Genomic DNA, 24,060 nt, shown 5'->3' on the forward strand with positions numbered 1-24,060 from the left:
TAATGTGATATACATTTAATGGAAGAATGGGTCACCATATGCATCTTTAATATCAGTGTGTATAGGCCCATATTACTAAATTACTGTGTAAGCAAGCAGACGTCCAAGGCCAAATGATAGTGATGTGTTATTATATATCACTTACGTTTAAGAGCTTTATATAGAACAAATATACATATAATATCGCCCAACCTGTGTTGGTACCCATTTATCAACCTCAGAAGAATGAAAGGCTGAGTTGGCCTTGCCGGCATTCGAACCTGCAGATCACACACATATCTCAGCAGCAAGCGCTCAACCCACTGAGCTATCTACTGGCTGTAGCTATCTTAACGGCTATAGTAAAATGAGTAATTACATGTCTGAATGTTGTCAACGTCAGAAAGCAAATTACACCTGTAGAGGATACCATTAAACTGGTAACTGAGATTTAACAGTTCATCTGCAGGTCCGGTACAAAGTTGGCCACATGTCAAGCCTGCGTGGATCTACTTTTCAGGCTTCAGGGGTTGGCAAAATACATACTATTGGGAGGGTTCATAACTGTGAATTACAGAATTTAGAGTTGCGCAGTGAAAGCAGTGCACTCAGACGGCATCCCATACTCTGGGCACTCGTTACCTCACACATACAAACAAACATCCTGAACAGCATGCCAGGAAGATGGGAAAGATAGACACTTTACAACAAAGCATTCATTGTGGCACAATGACATCAAGGGACATTTTATGTGCTATGCTCAAACACTTCTACACTGTATGCAAGCTTTTAGGCACAAGGATTGGGTCAAGTGACCGAGGACACTTAGATGGAATGTCTTGTGATGATCGTAACAGAGACAGCGGCAGAAAAAAACATGCTGTAGCTGTAAATTGTGAAAAGCATAATTCATCCGAATGGATCCTTATTCTACTCTAAATGCCTTTTGGATGTTTTGTCTGCACTGTAAATTTGAGGTGTTTAAGAACCGATTAAATCAGTGACTCACCCCCTGAAGTGTGCCTAAAATAAACCTTTAATGAGTCTAGCAATTATTGTATAGAATAGCAGAAAGACACATTATTTGGCATTCCTATTAGTTCTTATTTCGGGTCACTGCTCAAAGTCTTACACTTGTGGAACCCCCTGTTTTATTTTAAGAGGCCTGATCAAGAAAGCCAGCCACCCGAGAAACAAAGAGCCACATGGCGCTGTCCACACCCCAGGAGCTTACATTGAAGTTTTTTTAGGAGTAGTAAGGGAGACCACAGGTGACGCATTGTGACCCCCAGATGAAATCCCTGCATCAAGTTGAATCTACTTGCCATTCCGAGCACGCAGATTTCCTAGCAGGACATGCAATACGATTTCAAAGTCTGCCCCTAGTAAATGATTTCAATGGGTTCTTGCACTTGCTATAGAGAGAGCTGTGCAACCTGCGGCCACACCTTCTTATTCAGTCGGATCCTCTTCAGGCTGAGGATTGGATGTGTACTGTTTGAGCATGCTAATTATTCTTTTTAAATGAATTTCATTTACTGTTTTTGGTTTTTGTGTGAGGCCTTCATGTGCACAGCTGAGGAGCCGAGCAGCGGAAAGGATTGACTGGGAGCTAGTTCCCTTCCCGGCATTATGCCTGTTAATGCCGGGAAGGTATTACTGTACACTTTCCTGGTGGTACAGTAACGATAGCAAGTGCGCTTGTATAGCGCTTACTTGCAGCTTGACGCAAGCAGGACCATGATCAAGGGCCTGCATTCCTAATGCATTAAGAACTACCAACCTCCAAGACCCCTAAGGACGCCAAACTCTGCCCTATTATCCATCACTAAAGTCCCCAAGCATTACAGGGTGGGCGCCACTTTGCGGTCCAAGCTTTAATCGTCTGGAGGTCCCGGCCTATCCAGGTCCGACACGACAGCGACTACCTCTGCCAACATTCCCCCAAGACACCTCTGCTTGCCCTGGTGGTCTTCCCCGCGTCTCTTCGCTACATCCTGACTCCTTACTCCCTTACCTCTCTTCTCCCTCCATCTTCACCTCCCTCACCAACCTCTTGCTCCTCTCACTTCTGCGTTCTGAAGCAACTCCTAGATTTCATGGGCTCACTTTGAACCACTGCTAAAAACAAAAAAGAGTTGAGTACAGAAAAGAAAACAACCTGAGGGTTCAAATTAGACTAGAAATTGGCATTTACAGTGCTGTAATCAGGCAAAGGTAGTGAAGTTGTAGAAACATGGGCACGATCTGGCCATGACGTTTCTGGTTGTAGTCCAGTCTTTTATGTTTAAAATGTTTTGGAGTTTCGCCATAGAAGTTGGAGGGAGGCCAATGTACAGAGAGTTGGGAAAATGAGTCAATAAGAAGGGGAGGCCCTTGGGAAACAGATATGTAAGATGAAACTTACAGGATCTGATTAGCTGTTTAATTTGGCAGCATAGAATGAGTTTGTCATCAAAGAAGGTACTTCAATTCAATTAAAAACTGACTTGGAAGGTCGAGGGTCAAGGAGCTCATTCAAGAAGGCATAGGAGATTGGGAGAAGTTTGGTGTGACGGGGGTTGAGGAAGAGGATGTACGATTTGACCTCTTCGAGAGCGACCTTGCTGCCTGCCCTGCTTTGTATTGCTTTGAAGTAGATGGGGAGGGTGAGCAAGGCAGAACTTGGTTATTTGAAGGCGTGTCAGGTTTTGCTAGGCTCTAACCGCCAGATGGGTGTCATTGGTGTACAGCTGAAATTCCAGATTGATGTTCTCCGCTAGCGCGCTCATTTACGTCTTGAATGGCAGGGCTAGTGTAATGAGTAACCATGCTGGTTTGGACAACTGATGATGGGCCTGGGCAAGAGAAAATGGCCAAAATGCCCTAGGTGGTATTTGCCAGAAGAGAAGGATTCCAGCGAGCCAAGAGCAGAGACTGTAATGCTGAACCAGTCATGTAGATGATTGTGGATAATGTTATGATCAATGCTGGTGGCAAATCGAATCAGATGAGTAGTGTGGGCTTACCAGCGTCAACGTCCACAAGGGGATACAGTCTGATGTCTGCAATGATTGACTTAGTACACTGTGAGGGCATATAGACCAATCGAAAGCGATCAAATAGATATTCATGTTCAAAGCGGTTCTGGAGTTGTGTGCCAGTTTCGTCCTTACCTTGCTAATGTGCAGGAGGGATCTCTGCTTGGTTAGTCTTCCTGCGTCCTCTATGGCTCCACTGAGAGGTGTTCTACATGAGGCCGGTGAACGTGTGGCTGGAAATGTGTGCCTGCAGTTCACCAAGGCCATCCGGCATATACTGCAGATCTTTGGTGGGGAGGGTGATGAGGGACCCCGCCGCCATGATGTGTTTCATTTAGAGGTACCAACATGCAGGACAGTCTTGCTAGGAATCCAGCTTGTATTGCAGTGTGGTTATTCTCCAGAAAAATGTCCACCTAGTTTTCTATCCCTTTTGCGTGACTGTTCATGTGTTTTATTAAACCTCTTAAAACCTGCTGGCAGCTCTTAACTGCTAGGCTATCATGCATTCATATGTAAATAGGACGAACATGCTTAACCTTAGCACTATATGTGCTAAGGGTGAATAAGTTCATCCTATTTACATATGAATGCATAATAGCCCCTCAGTTTAGATGGTTGTCAAACTAGTATTTTGATGTGGGTATTGATTGTCATTTTTGGTTATGGTCTTCTTACCATTTCCCTGTATTGTTGCTTTGTTTTTAGTCGTGTAACTTCTTAGTTATGTTTATGGTGCTCTGCTGCATTTGTTTTTTTTTTTGCTCCCCACTTATACAAATTAAATGACAACTGCTCTCTGATGTAATGGTCAGGCACAGAGAGAACACTTTTACAGGATGTCAGATTTCAGCCAAATTGGACTTGAAATACATTCTGTCCTAAGACTTAGGGATCTCCCAGACAAGATTTCTGGGTTTGGGACAGGCTAAATTACTGAAAAAAAGATTTGTGACCATTTTAGAGAAAAACTAGGAGTAGTGCAGGTCATAGAGTTGATCCAGCCAGGTAGCATCTGTGATTTAGTGATCATAATACCCATAACGGGGCTTAGATGTAGCATGCAGCCAAGGGTAGATGACGAAACAGCTGGTCATATTTTTTCTCCAAAGAGGACAGAGAACGAAAGGAATGACAGCTAGGTCCAAGAGAGGCAGCATGACGTTTTACAACTTTACTTCCCTAGACATGTGACAGGGATGACAATAAGGCACACAATAGTGGCTTGAGGGTTTACAACCTCGCCTTCCCCGGACATGTGCCAGGAAAGATAAGACCCAAGATGGCTGCCCAAGGTTTTAAAGCAACACTTTCCAAGACCATGTGCCAGGAAAGATCAGGCCCAAAATGGCATCCTGGGGTTTTACAATCTCACTTTCCTAGACCATTTGACAGGAAAGATGAGAAGACCCAAAGAGGTGGCCTAAGGGTTTACAACCTCACTTCCGTAGACCTTATGAATACAGGTCAAACTGAGAATTCTAGGAAATCAGAAGGAGTACAAATCAAAGAGGCCCATGGAAAGAGGAAGACAATTTCATGAGGCCTGAGAAGTACGACATGGGGGAAGAGTCACAACAGAAGAGGAGAGATGCTGTACACCTTAGAGAGATGACACACAGGTGGCAGCTGATGAGGGCTCGAGGAGGAGTAAACCCAATAGAGCTATCAGACAGATGCAGTGGGTCCTTGGTTTGGTTGGCCTCAGGTGTAGCTGGGAACTGTACTGAAGGACCACAGTGGTTTTATATTTTCTGGGTCATGGACGTAGTAGTGTGCAGACTGCAAGAGGCGAGGTGACTAGTGACACCAGGGAACCACTGGCGTGTGCCCCCCCCCCCCAAGAGCTCAGGAAAAACTGCATCACCCAAGGATCACGAGGCAGGACATGCCACCAGAGGAGCCTTGCGAGGTCTTGCAAGAGTGGGCGAGTTGAAGCTGTTGTCTACTGCAAGAAACATTGTGCTGTGAGGTCGTTTTGGATCGATGTGGTTGGTATCCAGAGTGAGAGCCTGCGAGCCGTGCAAGGCCAGCAAAGCAACGATGCGGGAAAAGTGGAGAGAGGTTGTGAAAGAGGACAAGGCCAAGCGAAGAGGCACTCTGTAAGTACAAGTACATAAGGTGGGCCTGTGCTGCATGCTGGGAAGTGTAGTGAAAGTTCCAACGCGTCCTCAAGAGTCTGTGAGAAAGAGTAAAGGTGCGACTGGAAAGACACTGCACACTGCAAATAGAGTGGATTTTCCGAAGAATTCCTAAAGAGACTTTAATGATACTAAACACCATTCTGAAAACCTAGTAAAGAAAGTCATTATGACAGTGGAAAAAAAGTGTGTACAATGGTCTTCTGAGATTCTTTCGTCGGCTCGCCACACCTTTTGTGGGCAACATTACATCACAGATATGATGAGAGCTTTCATCGCTTGCTGCTGGGTTTGTTTGGACTGAAGGTTGATGGGCAGGTTTAGGAACGCCAGTTGCCTGAGTGTTGGAAGAGCAGTAGGGCATACTGTGTCTTGCTATAGTCTCCGGCTAGCCTGAGCTGTGTCCCAGAGGACCACGCGCTTTACCTGATAACGGTGAATATTGAGGGATACACGTGGAACTCTGAACCAGCCAGGAGCTCTGGGTAAGTCTAGCAGATGGCCCTTGGAGGTTAGGAGGAGGTGAACTAAGCGTAGCTAGGGCCATGTGGATTTCTGATCTGTAGACATTAGCTCTGGGGGCTTCTCATTTAGCTTTCTCATAATGTAAACCTAAAATGTGTTTTGCTCATCACTGCCAGATCTGAAACAGCGCTTCATCCACCAGCAGATGAATGGAGGGCAGCAGGAGGTCCCCTTCTTGTTGTCTTGTTGTCATCCATGTCGCTGAGTAACTTCTCATCAGCCCTTCTGGTCTGTGTGAGGAACCTGGCGTGCTGAGGCCACCTGGTGGACACCTAGACATGTTACAGCATATTCTTCATAAATGTGTGTTGTTTCGTTGACTCTTGGTACAGTTGTGTGTCTGGTTTTCCAAGTGGACTATTTTTGACATTCCTGAAATTTGTTAGGTTTTTATGAGAACCATTAACTTGTTTTTTATGCACTGTTCTCCATTCTTAAACCTAATCCTTTGTAGTGGCAATTGGAAGATTAATAATATCATTTTGATTTGGAGCGCTTTGCTTTATTTAATGTAAGAAAGATCCACCTTTCTGCGGGCCTGGCAGAGTTCAGATCTTGATTTTCCGCCGGCGCTATGTTTATAAAGAATGGGGTACTTTTGACCAGCCTCTGCCTGAGAAATCTAAAAGCAGGTGGATCCCACAGGAATCGATTGGTAAAGGCATCTGGGAAGCATCATTTATAGAGCTTAATAGTAGAGAGCATCAGACTCTCCTGCAATCAAAAGAGAACTCAAGACCCACCTCTTCAAGGAGTCTCTCCTCCTCAACACCTAGGGCTTCACGTGGCCCCCCTCACCTTGCCCTCCCCCCACCACCTGCCACGCTAGATGCCTCCTGCCCATCTACTCCCCACCACCCGGTACAGCTGTACCCCCTCCCCTTTGCCCCTCTGTATGCTACCCCTTCTGTACATCTGTTCTGTTACCTCTGAACAGCCCTCTGCCATGCATTTGTACTTCTGTATACCTAATTGTATACCTCTGTAAAGCGCGCCTTTGCTTCTGGAAGCTAGGTCCGGGCTGAATAAATACAGTAATGATAATAAAAGGCTTTATTGCCTTGTTTTGCTGTGTTATTTTTGCACTCTACCGTGCACGAGTTGAACATCGCATTCAGTGGTCCAAGGAGTAGAGCGCTCGCTTCGACATCTGTGCAGAGCCAGCTGACGCGAGTTCGAATCCCGGCGGGGCCAAACCCAGCCTTTCCTCCTTCCGAGGTCGATAAATGAGCACCACACACCGTGGGTAATAATAAGCGGCGCTCAGATGCCTGAGGGTTCGTAGCGCTATATAAATGTTACATTATTAACGGAGCATATGTGCCCATGCATGCACTTAATACTTGTTAGAGCGTATGTGCCAATGCATGCACTTAATACTTGCCATGAGAGGATGTTTTTTGCGCACGTGCTCTGCTGCCTGAGTCACTGCAGTTTCTCTTTGCATTAATTGTCTTTTTCCCCCTCTGCAGCTGGTCGGTGTAGTCGCATCCCTTGTCATCTTGGTGATCATACTAAAGGCCGGAGAGTTGTTCGTGCACCTTCCCAAGGTATGCCATCAGCCTGTCAATGATGCTGTCATTTCTATTATTTACCCGTATGCACGAGTGCTTGCTGATGACTGACTATAGGGCTTTTGATTGACGATGCAAACATTTAAGTGCCTGTCCTAGAATGTGTTACTCTACGGAGCACAATACACACCTCATTCGTGAGAAGGCAATTCCGTCCTGTTTACTCTTGGCTTTTAGGTGGTGCTCAAGCGCCACCTATAAACCAAACTATAAAGCTAGAAGTGACATGACATGTGAGGAGGGCCACAGCGTGTTGGTGTTTGCTTAATTATCTACCCATGGCAATGCAAATCCGTGTGGCCGTTCCCACCCACTACCTACTCCACCCCGCTCAACACCCATCCTCCTGTGATCTCTTGGAGCTAGCTCTATCTAGCAGTAACATCACATTATCTCCAACAGGTGTTATTTCAACTCAGTCTGAGAGTTGATGGCTTAATTTGTGGTTGTAAATGCACACTTTTTGTAATAAACATGTTTTTAATTAAGCGTGCCTTCAGCCACTTGATTCATATCTGTTCCTTGCGCTGAAGTTCTGTCAAAAACAAGCAATGACATCGCCATCCGTTTTGACTTGTTTGTAAGTGATAGATCACACTATCTTCTCGCTGTTCCCATTTTATGACCAGGTAGTGCCATTATAGCAGAACCTGGCAAATGCCTATCCCATGCCTATCGACACAGTCAAACCTTGTGACTTTGCCAGTGTTTTGTCATTTTCTTGAAACTTTGGAACTTTTAGTTTCGCCTTTTCCATTTTAAATTTAGGATTATGAATTCCAGAATAAAACTGCCCACCTTGTACAGTTTTATTCCAACACTTTCTCTATTTTTTGTATAGATCTCCACACTACCTAACTACTGTAAATTCTGCAAATTTTGATTTCAAGCTCGCCTTGACCTTCCCACTGTACCACTTGTTGCTTCTGTTAAATTTAACTGTATATATGTAACCTTCCATTGTTCCTGTGAAAATTATCTGTATATATGTAATTTTGTAAACTGTAAAATGAGCCATAGAATTATGTAACCTGTAAGCTTAGCGCCCAGATGCCTCAGGTCTTGGCGCGCTCTACAAATAAACTAAACTAAACTAAAACAGGACTGGATCACTTTCTCACGCATTGAACGTAGAAACTTGAGAGCTCTGAAAATATCATGTGCTACTTATAACTTCACTGTGGTTGAACCACTGAGGGAAGGAGAAAACTTTCCCTTATACTGGACATACACATTAATAATCAGAAGATATGTATATGATGTTTTACTTTTTTGAGGTGGGGTTCAACAGGTTATACAGAGGAAACACAGCATTGCCATTTCTTGGGGATTTCCAATGGTTCGCCAGTAGTATTACACAGCGATCAAAGTGAGCGGGAACAGTCGGGAGCAGTGTTCCACTCATGTTACATGTTATTTTTTTCTATTTACCATTCCTCTACTTTTTGAAACCATATTCACCATTCTATATAGAGGATTTGTCCATTCATGTCCCTGTGCAAGTGTAATAGGAGCGTTAGTTACTAGTCACTGCGATGGCCCGGTTGCAACACCTTGTCACATGTTACATAATGCTTCCGCCTACCCTCCCCCGCCGAGACCACAGCTCCACTACTTTTTTCTGGCACACTTCTACCACTGATATTCGAGCATAGCATGAGCTGGTTGGAACTGTGAAGGCACCATGAAGCAGATACAGACAACATGTTCCAGTTTAGTCCACAAACCTTTATTAACTCAAAATGCAGGTTGGAGTAAGGCCTAACTTGCCCTATGCTAAGGAGGGATTTAGCTTACCTAAAGGAAACTAAGGATAGTCTGTGTCAGGAAGTCCAAAGCAAATGTCTGTCTGTGTCCAAAACCTATGCTTGCCCTCACGTCTAACTGTATGCAATGTGTAGGGATGTCAGCATCAAAATAAGTAGTGTTCAAATTAAAGTTCAGAGCTTCTTTCAGATCTTGGCTTCTAATCAGCTTTCTCTTCCCCAAGTTCAAAATAGTTCATAAGGCACAGTGGTTCCCTTCCCCCAAAAGAGTTCAAATCTTCTAGCTTTTCAAAACAACACTATTCTTTGGGACCCTTCCCAGCTCTTCTGATAGTGTTACTTCTCACAAGTTCACATACAAGGAACTGGCCAATCCTACTGCAGCCTCTTCCTTCTACTGCACCCACCCAGGCCCTTTGCTTGGCCGTGGCTGCTCATTTCACTGCCAAAACACAGGACATACTGTCCTCGCTCTCCCTCACACCTCAGCCTGCACCCACATCTCTTGGACCCCCCTCAACCACCTCCCCCTCTTCTCTCCTCCCTCTCCCCTGTCACACCTGAGGAGGTCTCTAGACAAGTATCGGTCCATGAAAGCCTCCTCCAAACAGGTTGACCCATGCCCTCCTAAAACCATCAAGGACAACATTGATTCTCTTGGTCAACCTCTGCAACCTCTCTTTCGCCACTGGAGTTTTCCCCGCCTCTCTCAAGCACTCTCTTGTGCACCCTCTGCTCAAAAAGCCCTCTGCTGACCCTTCTATCCCGGCAAACTATCGCCCTATCTCTATCACTCCTTTCCTGAGCAAAATCCTGGGGAAATTAGCCTCAGCTTACCCTCAACACTGAATCTGTTGGCTGTCTCCATGACCATCAGTCTGGCTTTAGAGCATCCAGAGGCAGGGAAACTGCTCTTCTGAACACCTGTGAAGACCTGTTCTCAAATCTTGACTCTAACTCTCCTTCTGTCCTCATTCTTCTCCATCTAGCTTCTGCCTTCAACACGGTAAACCACAACATCCTGATCTCCCGTCTCCATGATACCCTGGGCATCACAGATCTGGCCCTGGCATGGCTTGCCTCCTTTCTCTCTGACCGTCCCTCCCAGGTGGAACTTGGTTTCTTTCTCTCCTCTATCACTCTCTCTACTTTTGGCATCTCCCAGGGATCTAACCTATCTCCTTGGTTCTTCAATGTATACATGGCCCCTCTGGCCCACAGGATCTCTACTTTCACGTCTAACTTATGTGGATGCACACAGCTCTCTTTCAGGCTACCCTCGGCCTGTTCCTCCTCCTTGCTCATTCCTGACTGTCTGTAAGCATTTCAGTCTTGGTGTGCTGCTAATGATCTCTGCCTCAACGCCAGTAAGACAGAGATCATCCTCATTGGGACCCCTGGCCCCACTTTCCCAATTTCTCACTGGCCAGCCTCCCTTGGCCATGCACCCCCACCTGCTAGTGAGGCAAAAAATGTGGGGGCCATTTTTGACTCTACTCTCTCCTTCTCTTCTCACATCTCTGACATCTAAAAAGTCTCACTACCAGCTGCACCCCATCAAAGGTATTCTACTTTTTCTCACCTTCCCCAAAGGCACAACGTCTCCAGAGCCCTGGTTCTCTCTAGGCTGGACTACTGCAACAGGCACTTTCTCAATCTTCCTACTTCTACTCTCAGTCTGCTACAACTCATCCAGAACAGAACCACAAGACTTATCCTTGGCCTCAAGCCCAGGGACCGCATCTCTACAGCACTGAAATCCCTCCACTGCCTCCCCGTGGCTGCTAGGATCAAGTTCAAGACCCTCTACATAGTCCACAAGGCTTTCTGGGGCCAGGGCTTGCACTATCTACAGCGCTTTCTTCCTGAATACTCTTCTTCTAGAGCCCTCCACTCGTCCTCCTCCAACTTTTTGCGGGTGAGTCTTTTTTCCAAGTATCTCTTTATCCACTGCAGGTGTCACCCTCTGGAACAGCCTGCCTGCCCCTCTCCGCCTTGAGCCAGAGCTCCTTAAGTTCTGGAACCTCCTCAAGACCTTCCTCTTCTCTTCCTCTTTCTCTCTCCTTCTGTCTCCCTCTCAGGTGCAGATGAGAAAACATCAATCATGGCATATGGGTTGTCTATGAAACAATAAGAGAAAAGGTTCCTTTTAAGGAACTCCCATCCTCTGCACACTATCTAAGGCTGAGAAGTAATATGAGTATAAAAACATAACAAAATCAAATGTTATAAATTATCATCAATAGACAATATGTGTCCTATGTAGAAGGGACAATTTGTCTTCCTAACAGTTTGGCTTAATTCTGAGCGCCAAACTTTTTCTCTTATCTGCAGAGTCTTATGGGTCCCAGGCTTGCACTTGCCTCCGGGCCTCTTCACTGTGCTCAGCACTACTGCACTTTCAGCATATGTTCCATGAGAGGGGTAACCTCTCTGCACTTAACCCAGGGCCCTGCTGGACTTGGCGTCTTGTTCCCCTTCCTCATATCCTGCATGACCTGAATTTACTAGGCCTAGTAAGTTCTGTCTTGTCCCCCCCTTTGTCTGCCTTCCCCAATCCTGTTGCGCCTGAAGCACTTCATGCACTTGCACTAGGATAAATGCTTACTTTTTTGTTAGATCATTCGAAAACCTCAAGGTCTAAGAAAGACTACTGTATTCCCTTGCTCCCATCCCGCCTTGAAGCGCTTTGAAGCACTTCACTTGTGTATAAGCGATGTACAAATAAACAATGACAAATTACATAGGTAGTTCAGTTCTTTGACTTCAAAATTACAAAAGAGATTGCTCTAGTTCAAACACAAGCTTCTTTGTCGGTGCTGTCAATGGCTTTTCCATACAGGGGTTATGAAGGCATCATGAAGCAAGACACAGACAACAGATTCAAAGTTCAAACAAAAGTAAATTATTAATTTAAATGTCAGGATGGGTGCATACCTAACTTACCCTATCCTAAGGTGGGATTTCCCTACAAAAAAAACTAAGGAAAGTCTGAGTCAGGAAGTTCAACTTAGGTCTATCTTTGTCCAAAACCTATGGTTGCCCACACAATTAAAGTTAACAATGTGTATGGATGTCAGTAATAAAAGAAACAGTGTTCACAATAAAGTTCAGATCTTCTTCCAGCTCCAGGCTTGCTTATCAGCTCCCCTTCCACAAGTTCTAGACAGTTCCACAAAGTCTCGGGGTTCCCTTCCCCACAAAGACAACACACTTCCAAAATGGCATGAGGATTCTCTTCTCCCTAAGGCCTCGCTGAAACGTCTACGTTTTCAGGTTTCCCTTCCCCAAGATATCAGCTTGCTTAGTATGCCAACTGATACTTAAGCTCAGTCTCTAAATATTTGGTTCTTGACAGTGCATACAGATTGCTTTTGTTTGCTTCACTTCAGCAGTCTCTTTCATGCATTCCTATTTATTTGGCTTTCACAGATAGGGTATCCCCAGTCTAGGCACAGTTGTCGAACCACGTGGTCCACCCACAACGGGTCACGCAAATGGTCACCCTAGGCTTGATTACCCAGACAGGTTCTTCTGCAACTGCACCTGTGCTCTGCTTCTCACTCATGTGGCTTTCTTTTTTCTGGCCTTTTAGCTTTGGCCGAACACGTTTCCTCTTTGCCAGTTTCTGGAGTTTGCCAAAAGGGGTTCTTTCATACAGTTCACTTCGTGGTGCTTTTCTCCCTTCACCACAGTGCTCTCACACTCCTCAATAATGTTCTATACTTGCTTTACATTGCCTTTCATCAGATTTGTTCTTTACTTTCAATATATTCTATTTTCTCTTAACACCAACCTTTTGTCTATACATTGGTTTCAGCATTCAGTAGTTAAAAGTTCTTTCTCTCCTCACAGCAGTATTCATCACAACCATTTACATTGGTTCACCATATCTTGTGCATCTTCATTTGGCATTGTTAAGAAAGGAAGAAGGCAATGAATATGGCAAGGGAAATGTGCACGGAATCGCACCGTGAACAACTTTGAATCTAACAACGTGCATACAATACCCAAGACTCGTGTATACTAAAACCCAGGAGTGCAAATAGAGTGAAACAATAATACCAATATATGAAAAGGGATGTGGGGTAAGCACTTAGAACCTCCTTATGACTGAAAGGAAAGTCGGCAAACTCCTTACCCACTATGTTATTACAGATACTGACAGCGCTAAGCCCACGTAGAGGGCAAGCAAGGACAGGATCTGTGAGCTGACACTCTGGATGATACTGAATAAGGAACTTAGAATCAGTACTCACGAGGACCGGAAAGACCACTTGAATGTCAGTAAACCCGCAAACCCAGTTGATCAAACAGGGACCCAGAAGGCTATAACAGCAATGGGTGGAGGATAACTAAATACATAAGACCCAAGTCAAGGGGCAAGTAGGAATTGTGAATATAGAATAGTGAGGAAAACAAAAGGCATTCACACAGGGACTAGTTACAACAGCACCACACACCCAATAATCAATGAGAAATAAATGCAGAAGTGCAATGGAAAACATGGAATGGATCCCAATAGAAAGTAAGGATCAGGAGCAGGGAAAATGATATCACAAAAGGAAACCTTTCCCACCCAACCAAGGAGAAAAGGCAGGAAGCTAAATCTATAAAGGGAAAGACTTATGCATCAAGTTTTTCAGTAGCAAAGGACCGCATCAAGAAACAGAGAACACAGGCAAATTGGGCAGCATCAAAGGGTAAAGCACAGAGAAAGGCTGCCTGCAGACAGAAGAAGACTGAAAGGGAAATCCAGAAAGCAGAAATCAATTAAGCACATAAATCCGAAATCCGAAATCTAGGGCAGATGAACAAGAAACAGGAACTAGGAACTAGGCACAAAAGCTAGGAACAAGGAACAAGGGACCAGTCACAACAGGAACACTGCAACAATGACCAGCGCTGGACTGAAGCAAACTGAGGCTTTTAAAGCTGCTTAACGAGCACACCCCTCAGGTGTGCCACCTGCTGCACCTGCAGCCACAGGTGTTGCCTATCCTCCACCCAACCTTGTCCTGCAAGGGAGGAGGTGAAGCAGTGAGCCAGGCATTCTGGGAAGCATAGTCATTAGATTAAAGTAGTATGCTGGCTCCCAAAAACCTGGAATGGATCCGGAAGGGCGGTAACTTGGAAAATAAGGTTTTAGCGCTCCCAATTCATCACAGCACTGTAGCATAAGGTTCGGAGGAAATGTGCAGTAGGGAATAAACCCCAAAACAAGCCCCCAAGTGACGGGAACGGGAGCGAAGGGAGCGAGCCGTGACAGTATACCCCCTCCCACGGCCGACTCCAGGCAACCGTCACCCGCACAAAACATCTTCCTTCCATGACAGGAGCGCTTTGTCTTCGGAGGTGGCACTGACGGAAACGATGACCCGCGGGTAAAAGCAGAGGGACTGGAATGAATAGAATCAGGCCGCAGTCTAGAAGAGCCATAAGCAGGTTTTCGGTGAGGAAGAGACTCATGGGTCGAAGAAAGGCATGAAGGACTTGCAGGACCCGAAGCAGAGTTGTAAGGTCCAGGAAGCTCAGACACTGGGAGCGAACACTCATACATCATTGAGGAGGGAGGCAGGCTGGTGCAACATGCTTTAGACAATGGTAGATGCTCTGGAAGCCTCCCTGCCGAGAGCGGACACACAGGAGGTGAGAAAATAGCAGGTTTCAGGAAATGTTCATGTTCAGAAAAAGAAGGTGGCGGCCGAGGTAGAGGTTCGGATCTTCTCCCGTCATTCATCTGGGTAAAGGCCTGTGGTGGAGGGTGACCAAGGTTCGACTGCATCTGTTCCACGCCTTGGGGGCCGGGAAGTCCAATGGGTTGTACAAGGCTGGCACTCCTGGTGTCAGTCATGTAGCCACCTTGTTGCACGTGGGATACAACCGCAGGGATGTTTGGCATACCGATAGGAGTGATAGACGCAGTACTTGGTACATCAGGCACACTCGCAGCAGGAGCAATAACAGGCACATCTTGAACTGCAGCAATCATACCCTTCCTTTGGCTACTTGCACCCGACTGGTGCTGCAGCTGGGGGGCGGTGCCCGTCCCCTCCCTCAGGCTCATGTGGGATCCGGCAATAAGAAAGCTGTCAAGCGGCTGACCCAAACCAGCCCCCAAATGCGAACCGTCCAGCCCACTATCCTGGTCGGCTACTTGTTCGGTGACTGGGCCATGGTGGATGGTATCCGTCTCCCTCTCGTAACACTCCAGGCAAGTCCAATGGCCTCGCATGTAAGGCCCTCCCGAGTCGTGATCCAGCTTGATGTTTCTGAAGAGAGAGCTGGCAGAAGTCTCAGACTCAGATGTTGCATATTCGGGAGGCGCTGATGCTACAGTCAAGCAGTTGGGAGAATCAACTTGTGTAAAAGGCAGGCATTCTGGTGATCCCCCTGAAGCATAAGAAGGGCAGGCTGGACGTTCATCCATAATAAATGGTCGGGATTCAGGAGGTAACTCTGAAGTAGAAGAATATGCAACATGATCAGACAGAGTAGACAGGTGCACCTCCGATATTGGCAGCGAGGCTGAGCAGGATACAGGTCTCTCATGAACTGAAGCCAAACTAGCAGTAGGCTCTGGGACTGAAGATATGCACTCAGGATGTGCTACCGGAGGCTCCATGGCTGAAGGATAATCCGCTGGATGAGTCACTGTAGCCGAAAACGGGCATGCCAGAGGAAATTCTGAGGCTGAGAGCATGCAAGCTAGAGCCGTCTCGTTAGCTGAAGACAAACTTGTCAAGGTCTTTGGCTCTGACCACGTGCATGGTGAAGGCTCTTGAGTGACTGGCAGACATAGCAATTGTTCATTGATTGAAGACACGTGTGTCAACGATGACTGCAGAGCCGTGGACTGGATAATCGAAGAGTCAATGGTTGTAGGAGGACAGACTGAAGTCCCAGAAGTCGACAGACACATTTGTGGCTCAGGAATGGAAAGCACCTTTAGGGCGGTTGACTCCTTGGCACCAGTAACCAAAGACTGAGCTGTACCCCTGCCGTCCCTCTCCTTAGTGGATGACACAGAGTCTCTTCCTTTGTAGAAGTCAAAATCAACCAGAGGAATCACCATAGTAAAGTCCCTGTTAATCAGGATTTCGTCAAATGTCCATTCCTCTGTCTTAGCTTCTGAAAGTGGCATATTAACAATCAACAGTTCAGGAATCGCCTGCCGGGTCTTTGGTTCAGTATACTGTGGAATGAGTCCATCAAAACAAGAATTCTGTACTGTCTTTGACTGTTCGTTGTGACAAAAATTGGCAGAAGGAGGAGCGAACACAGAGGTAGCATCATTTTCCACATCAGCTTGAATGTCTACTTCAGTCTCAGCAGCTAGATCAAGGGCAGAACCTAACCCTACAGTAGTGACTGATTCTGTGTATGCCACCATTGTGGATTGTGTTTGGAAATCAGAAGTATGTATGTGTTCAAGCTCAGAATTATGACAAATTGCTACACAGGAAATCTTAGGTAAATAAGTGGCTTGTAAATCTTCAGCTAACAGCAATTCCTGACAAACGGTAGAAGAATTGTCAGAACCTGTGCCTTGAATAAGTGCTGTGCTAGAAAAAGGACTTTCACTCCCAACAGATTTTACACATTGACAAGTATCATGACCTACAAAAATCTCCACACTCAGGGACTGAACAGTATTCACTTCATCAACGGATAAAGTTTGAGGTGTATTCAGAAAAGACTGTAAGGTTTTATTCTCCTCTTGTAAAGTAATGTATTCTTGTTTTAACTCCTCAAGTTCAGCTTTTAGCATGCCGCGCCTTAACTGTACATCCCTATCAGTAGGCACAGGGGAAGGCATGGTGGCATCAGGGCTGGATCCAGCCCTAGCCATCCGGATGTGCACTGATTGTACATTGTCATTTACTGCTTGCAGGTTTTGTGATCTAAACTCTCTCTTACCGACTTGGTCTGTGTTTCACTTAAGCAGACTATTGACTTCAGACCTCTTGGCATCAGGGACTACAGTAAGTACTTGTGCAGAGTAGTAAGCTGTAGACTGAGGGCTGAAAACAGAAGATATGCAAGGAACCCCTCCATTCTTTATGTTTGAATCATGAAACTGTTCAATCTGAGATAAAGCACAACCGGAATCATGGGGTTCAACAACAGAGGTACTTGTGTGTAATAAATCTAGCAGTGTGTTGTTTTCCGCTGCTAAGGCTTGTGCGGAGATAGAATCTGGATCAAAATTAAAGACAGAACTAGGATCAGGCAATGTACGATGGGCCATCCCGTGGGAGAAATACTTTGCACATAAATACCCATTCGTGACAAGGAGTTCATTTAAGTCAGGATCAGTGATTTGATTGTCACAGGTAAACGTAAGGGAAGCTTTCTGTACAAACTTGTTAGTGGCCTTGCTGCCTTTCTTTCTTAAACTGGCCATATTCAAATGGGACTAACGGCTGGTCATTCTGTTAAGAAAGGAAGAAGGCAATGAATATGGCAAGGGAAATGTGCACGGAGTCGCACAGTGAACAGCTTTGAATCTAACAACGTGCATACAATACCCAAGACTCGTGTATACTAAAACCCAGGAGTGCAAATAGAGTGAAACAATAATACCAATATATGAAAAGGGATGTGGGGTAAGCACTTAGAACCTCCTTATGACTGAAAGGAAAGTCGGCAAACTCCTTACCCACTATATTTATTACAGATACTGACAGCGCTAAGCCCACGTAGAGGGCAAGCAAGGACAGGATCTGTGAGCTGACACTCTGGATGATACTGAATAAGGAACTTAGAATCAGTACTCACGAGGACCGGAAAGACCACTTGAATGTCAGTAAACCCACAAACCCAGTTGATCAAACAGGGACCCAGAAGGCTATAACAGCAATGGGTGGAGGATAACTAAATACATAAGACCCAAGTCAAGGGGCAAGTAGGAATTGTGAATATAGAATAGTGAGGAAAACAAAAGGCATTCACACAGGGACTAGTTACAACAGCACCACACACCTAATAATCAATGGGAAATAAATGCAGAAGTGCAATGGAAAACATGGAATGGATCCCAATAGAAAGTAAGGATCAGGAGCAGGGAAAATGATATCACAAAAGGAAACCTTTCCCACCCATCCAAGGAGAAAAGGCAGGAAGCTAAATCTATAAAGGGAAAGACTAATGCATCAAGTTTTTCAGTAGCAAAGGGCAGCATCAAGAAACAGAGAACACGGGCAAATTGGGCAGCATCAAAGGATAAAGCACAGAGAAAGGCTGCCTGCAGACAGAGGAAGACTGAAAGGGAAATCCAGAAAGCAGAAATCAATTAAGCACATAAATCCGAAATCCGAAATCTAGGGCAGATGAACAAGAAACAGGAACTAGGAACTAGGCACAAAAGCTAGGAACAAGGAACAAGGGACCAGTCACAACAGGAACACTGCAACAATGACCAGCGCTGGACTGAAGCAAACTGAGGCTTTTAAAGCTGCTTAACGAGCACACCCCTCAGGTGTGCCGCCTGCTGCACCTGCAGCCACAGGTGTTGCCTATCCTCCACCCAACCTTGTCCTGCAAGGGAGGAGGTGAAGCAGTGAGCCAGGCATTCTAGGAAGCATAGTCATTAGATTAAAGTAGCATGTTGGCTGCCAAAAACCTGGAATGGATCCGGAAGGGAAGTAACTTGGAAAATAAGGTTTTAGCGCTCCCAATTCATCACAGCACTGTAGCATAAGGTTCGGAGGAAATGTGCAGTAGGGAATAAACCCCAAAACAAGCCCCCAAGTGACGGGAACGGGAGCGAAGGGAGCAAGCCATGACAGGCATTCCCGTTTGCCATCCAATAGCCCCAGGAGCAGCCCGGTTCAAGTGTTCCTGTATGCTCACTCACCGGTCCCTGGCGCCTCTTCCGGGTGACTGACTAGTCTTGCTCGGCTCTGTATACAAGTTCCCGATGGATTGCGAGCCCTGTTCGCTGTCATCTCTTCTCTCTCTGTGAGTGGCTGGCAGCTCCGGTCTCGCTCTGCGGACGCTGCCTGTAGCTCACAGCTATCAAATTTCTTTCTCAGCCTGTGGCTGCTGCTGCAGGCCCAGACAAGTGAGGCTCCCACCACGGTGGCCCTGGCACAGCCTCTCTAGGCACTGGGGCCACAGTTCCTTTTGGTTTCCCAACAGGATCCCACTGGGCCGCCTCGAATTCCACAGGATTTCTCCCTCTTCAGGCCTGCAACGCTCAGCCCGGCTTCTCTCCTGCTGGTCTCCCCATTTCCTTTGTCAGCTCCACCGTTTATACACCTGCAACCGTTTGACAGTGAGTCCTCAGGCTACATTGCCTGACCACCGTTAGAGGAGTGCTCTGGACATGTCTGGTCCTTACACCAGTCTGTAGGGCCTCTTCCTCGTCTCAGTACTAGGGTGGTGAAATGACATGTTCGTTTTCACTACTCCTAGTCGCCTCTTCCTCTTTCCATTACTATAATGGTTTGAATGAGGGAAAATGAGGTGAAAGGGCTTGCAACATCCTTTAAAGGCAGGGGGAGGGTGATGTTGGCTCTCTTTAGCAAAAGGTGGATACCATGTCTCACCTGGGGATATCCTCTCTCCAACCCCCAAGGACCCACCACCCAGGTGATCCTCCCTCGCATCTCCACCCCCATGGTCAGGATCCAAAAGCGATGGCCTTTTTTCTGGCCACCTGAGAAGAGGATCCAAGGGGAGTAGATGTGAGGATACCCTCTAGTTTCTTACAGGGTGCAGTCGGTATATGCACAGTTGCTGGACCACACGGTTCACCCATTGCAACCGATACCTGTTCCTTGCTGCTTTTCCATTAACACTAGGCCACAGCTTCAACTTAACAGTGACGCTTGATTTAGTCAACAGTATCATACTCACCTGGCACTGTACCGTGGCTTGGTTGGCACTTGTTACACTTTTTTGTATTCTCCCAGCTCTTGCCAATGCGTGTTTTCTCATAACATACAGTTCCTTGAATTCTCTTGGCTGTTGCCAATGCTTGTTTATCTCATATAATACAGTTCCTTGAATTCTCTCGGTTTTGCCAGTGCTTGGTTTCTCATATAATACAGTCATTTGTATCAGGCAGAATCACAAACTTTCTTTCACTCCGGTCAATATTCAAAAGTGCTCAAACTTGCTTTCACTCCGATCGGTATTCAAAAATACTTATATTTGCTTTCACTCAAATCGGTATTCATAGAAATGCTTGCTTCTGTTCAAATTGATGTTCATTGCTCACTTCGCATGTTCGCCTTCCAGCCCGGTGTTCCCCCTTCTTGGTACACTCACCGGTCGGAGATTACAGCTATCCCGCCTGTTCCTCGGCTGCCACAAGTTCTCTCTTTCCTGTGCGCTACCCAGTCTTTCTCCCAGCGTCTCTTCGTGGCTTTGCGCACCCAGCGATGCTCCCCATGCAGCTCCGGATTCACACGACCGATTTGCTCAGTCATGCCGGTCTCCCTCTCGCGGTCTGCCACTGGCTTCCAGCGTCCTTCAGCTTTGCTTCCCGCTGCATAAACTCTGCATCTTCCAAAGTGTATTGAGCGCTCTGCTTGCCACACTGCTGTTCCGGAGAGGTCTGCCTGCACCCAGCAGTCTATAGCCCTTCTTCCACAACTGACACCATTTCCACAATGATTCAGGCTTTTAAGGGTCCTGCCACCATGATTGGTCCAAAAAGGAGTAGACCGCTCACTGTTGAAACGGTAGTCCTACCTTACCGTTGCTGTCCTCCTCCTCGTCTCAGTATACAAGTGAGGCCTGTATGTGTGTGTATTGATATCTACAAAAGTTCCACACCTCCTTCACAACCAAAGGGTGTGACAATTCTCGTACCACATATAAAACAGGGAGAAGACATTTTAATTTAATTTCGACTACAAATTGTGACATTAGTTAGAATATATATTTTAATTGTTATTTTATACAAAATGCAAATTTTTCATAAAAAACTAATAAAACACAATCAATAATTTGTGCCAATGAAAAGCAAATAGAAACAACACATATTTCATCAAAAACCCTTATATAGAATTTTTTAGGGTGATGGTGAGGTTAGTATTGGATAGTGCAGGGAGTATGTCATTTTTAGCCCCTAGAACACAAAAACAGAGAATAAAGTTTTATCCTTTTATGGCAACTGGGTGATCCTTGTTATAGAGACGGCAGAAGAGGAGGCGAGAAGGGCAGCAGATGTGTGTGTATCAACAAAATGGGGATGTGTTTCTTTAGTTGATGCCTCCGTTGCCCCAGTGTCAAACTGGTGTTTCTTGGGGAATGTTTTGAGGGAAGAACAGGGAAATGACAGACAATCGCCTATAAAGGCTTGAACGATGGAGGGTTCGTTATGAGGAGGAAATGGGGAATACCATGTCTCACCTAAGGACGTTTTCTCCCCACTCCCCAAGTCTCCTGCACCCAGGTGACCCTCCCTCACATATCCACCCCCAGGGTCAGGATCCAAAAGCGATAGCCTCTCCTTGGCCACCCGAGAGGAGGCTACATGGGGAAAAGAAGTGAGGACGCCCTCAGCTTCCTCACAAAATATGAAATGGGAACCCTACGGATACACATTGCAGATAAAAACATAATTTCTATCTATGTACAGGTAACATATTGATCTCATGATAACATGAGAACATAAAGGGATTAACAAATACCATGGCCACTTTAAATATGAATTTTAATCGTAGGTCATCCATGACTCTCTCGTCCTGCGTGTATTCCTTCACAAAAGACAGCTATCTCTGGTACACACACCAATTGTTATGGGATTGATTAGTAACTTATAACATGATTTAAGGGTTGCGAAGAGAAGCTTAAGGTGCAGAGGGGAATCAATGCAGCTCTGGTGCGTGATGCTACTACTTTATCAAACGAAGAAAGGAATTTCAGTCCCTCTCCAAAATGTGAGGCATGCACCATTTGTGCACTTGAGCTTCATGAATTGTATCTTACCCATTAAAGGTCTAGCAACATAGATACAACAACATTACTTTGTCCTATATTATCCCTACGTTAGGTGGAGAGTCACATTACTCTAAGTATCAGGACAGTTTTGCATTGAGAGAAAATTATTGACGTGTGTTCTCCACTGTGAAGTCGGCCAGGTGATTGTAAATGGAATAAGAGTCTATCTCTCATATATTTCTTTCTATATATACTTATCAAGAACTGTCACTAACAGACATCTGTTATATTCTTTATTTGTGTTTTAGATGACTCATGAAGTTGTAGACACACAGACACGTTAAACTAATTTTGCACCTGATGAAGGGGGGGATCCTGAAACATATAGAACACACTAAATATTTTTGATTTGTTATGTATTAAAGGATTCATTTTAATGAATAATAACGTAATTGACATGGTTTATAGTATTAAAAAAACATTCATCATATAATAACAAGATTCCTTAACTATATGACAGGCCTGTACAGTAGGCCGGACAAGAGAGCTTCTCTTAAAGAGTCCTGTTACTTTACTTGTTTTGGTGGAAGGCCCCTAGTGCAGGCATCGTCTGTCCACCAGGCCTCATCTACACACACATGCATGATTGTCTGTCACCACCCAGTTTGTTTTTTCTGCCTTTCGGTGAGATGCAGGGAAGTCTCCTGGCATCCCCAACTTTTTTGGCCATGGCCCTTGTCTTTTTGTGTTCTCCCCTTCCTGAAAAGGGGCAGTATATTTAATTCTAATTGACGCATGTTTACCAAAACATTGCCTCACTCTGCCGCATATGCCACTACAGAGCATGCACAGCATATACAAACAAGAAAAGAATCGGTGGAAATCCTGCAGTGCATCCGACCTCGCCCTGCTCAAGGAACTCGATGCTACACACAGACTATTGATCAACACTGCCACGACTAACTACTACCAAAACACGATAGCAAAGGCCATCAATTCATTTCAAAGCCTTCAAGCACTGTATCAACCTTCTTCGTCAACAAGATCAACATGGCCTGCCAACACATAGACACCAACGCCACAACTGACAGCACACTACACATCCCATCTCGCATAACCACAACTACCTGGACAACTTTTAAGACACTAACTTCCTTCAGTCATACCAATCTGGCTTCAGACCTAGATGCAGCACCGAAACGGCTACCATCAAGGTGATCGACGATGTCCCTTGAAATTCTCGATGATGGCCATCCTTGCCTCCTAGTTCTCCTTGACCTCTGAGCAGCATTTGACACAGTAGATCACCAGACACTCGCAGACAATCTTCATAGCTGCATGGGGATCAGCAAGATCGTCCTGCACTTGTTCAAATCCTACCTTGCTAATCGCCAACAGCTAGTATAAATGGATTTTTTCAGATCACCATCTCTACTTATCACCTATGGAGTTCTGCAAGGATTCAATCGGCCCCCCGTGATCTTCAGTCTTTACATGGAAACGCTCTGAACCCTCCTCACTCCACACAACCTCCAGATCCATCAATACGCAGATGGCACGCATATCTACCTCAAGATATCCTGCATTAAAGACATCCACAGACTCAAGGCCTGCCTCACACTGATGTAGTCCTGGATGTTGTGAGAGACCAGAAGGTGTCTCACCCTAGTTCCCCGGGGCTCTGTCATCCAGGTGGCCAGGACACGCCCATTGCTTTTGGATCCAATTCCTTGGGGTGGACCAGTGCGGGAGGATTACTTGAGTGAGGGGTCTTCGATGAGTGGGAGTCAGACACAAGATGGTGAGACACAGTATCCCCTTCCCTCTAACACCTTTACCCCAGCCTACCAAGTAGGATTTTTAGGAATTCAATCCACCACCCCTTCCCCTTTTACAACACGAAAAGGTTCTCACAGACAGCCTTCTATGAGAAAAATCGGACTAACACCTGAGCCGTATACCTGACGTGTCCCAATACAATGGTCAGGCAAAGTCGGGCAATTACTGACCATCACACACACCTGACTTCCATTAAGCTTCCCCACACGGATAAAAGGCAGAGTACTAGAGCACACTCTGTGCGAGGCAAAGCACACGAGGAAACAGCAGTTCCAAGATGGAAGTTTAAGACGGCTAAACAGATGGGGGTCGCAAGGAG

At 45.7% G+C, this 24,060-nt stretch overlaps 1 protein-coding gene and 1 long non-coding RNA gene across 4 annotated transcripts in view; one reads left to right on the top strand and one right to left on the bottom strand.

The window, feature by feature from the left end:
* Nucleotides 1–24,060, top strand: part of LOC138566252 (solute carrier family 26 member 6-like) — a 1,150,832-nt gene that overhangs the window by 764,250 nt on the left and 362,522 nt on the right. For all 3 annotated transcript variants that reach the window (XM_069643338.1, XM_069643340.1, XM_069643339.1), the window contains exon 11: nt 7,138–7,215. In XM_069643338.1, coding sequence (XP_069499439.1) covers nt 7,138–7,215 — 78 coding nt within the window. The remainder of the gene's footprint in view (nt 1–7,137; nt 7,216–24,060) is intronic.
* The window catches only part of LOC138566253 (uncharacterized), a 102,747-nt gene that overhangs the window by 56,335 nt on the left and 22,352 nt on the right, over nt 1–24,060 (bottom strand). The window lies entirely within an intron of this gene.

This window comes from Ambystoma mexicanum, chromosome 2p (assembly GCF_040938575.1).
Source record: "Ambystoma mexicanum isolate Mex_15411 chromosome 2p, UKY_AmexF1_1, whole genome shotgun sequence".
Lineage (NCBI taxonomy): Eukaryota > Metazoa > Chordata > Amphibia > Caudata > Ambystomatidae > Ambystoma > Ambystoma mexicanum.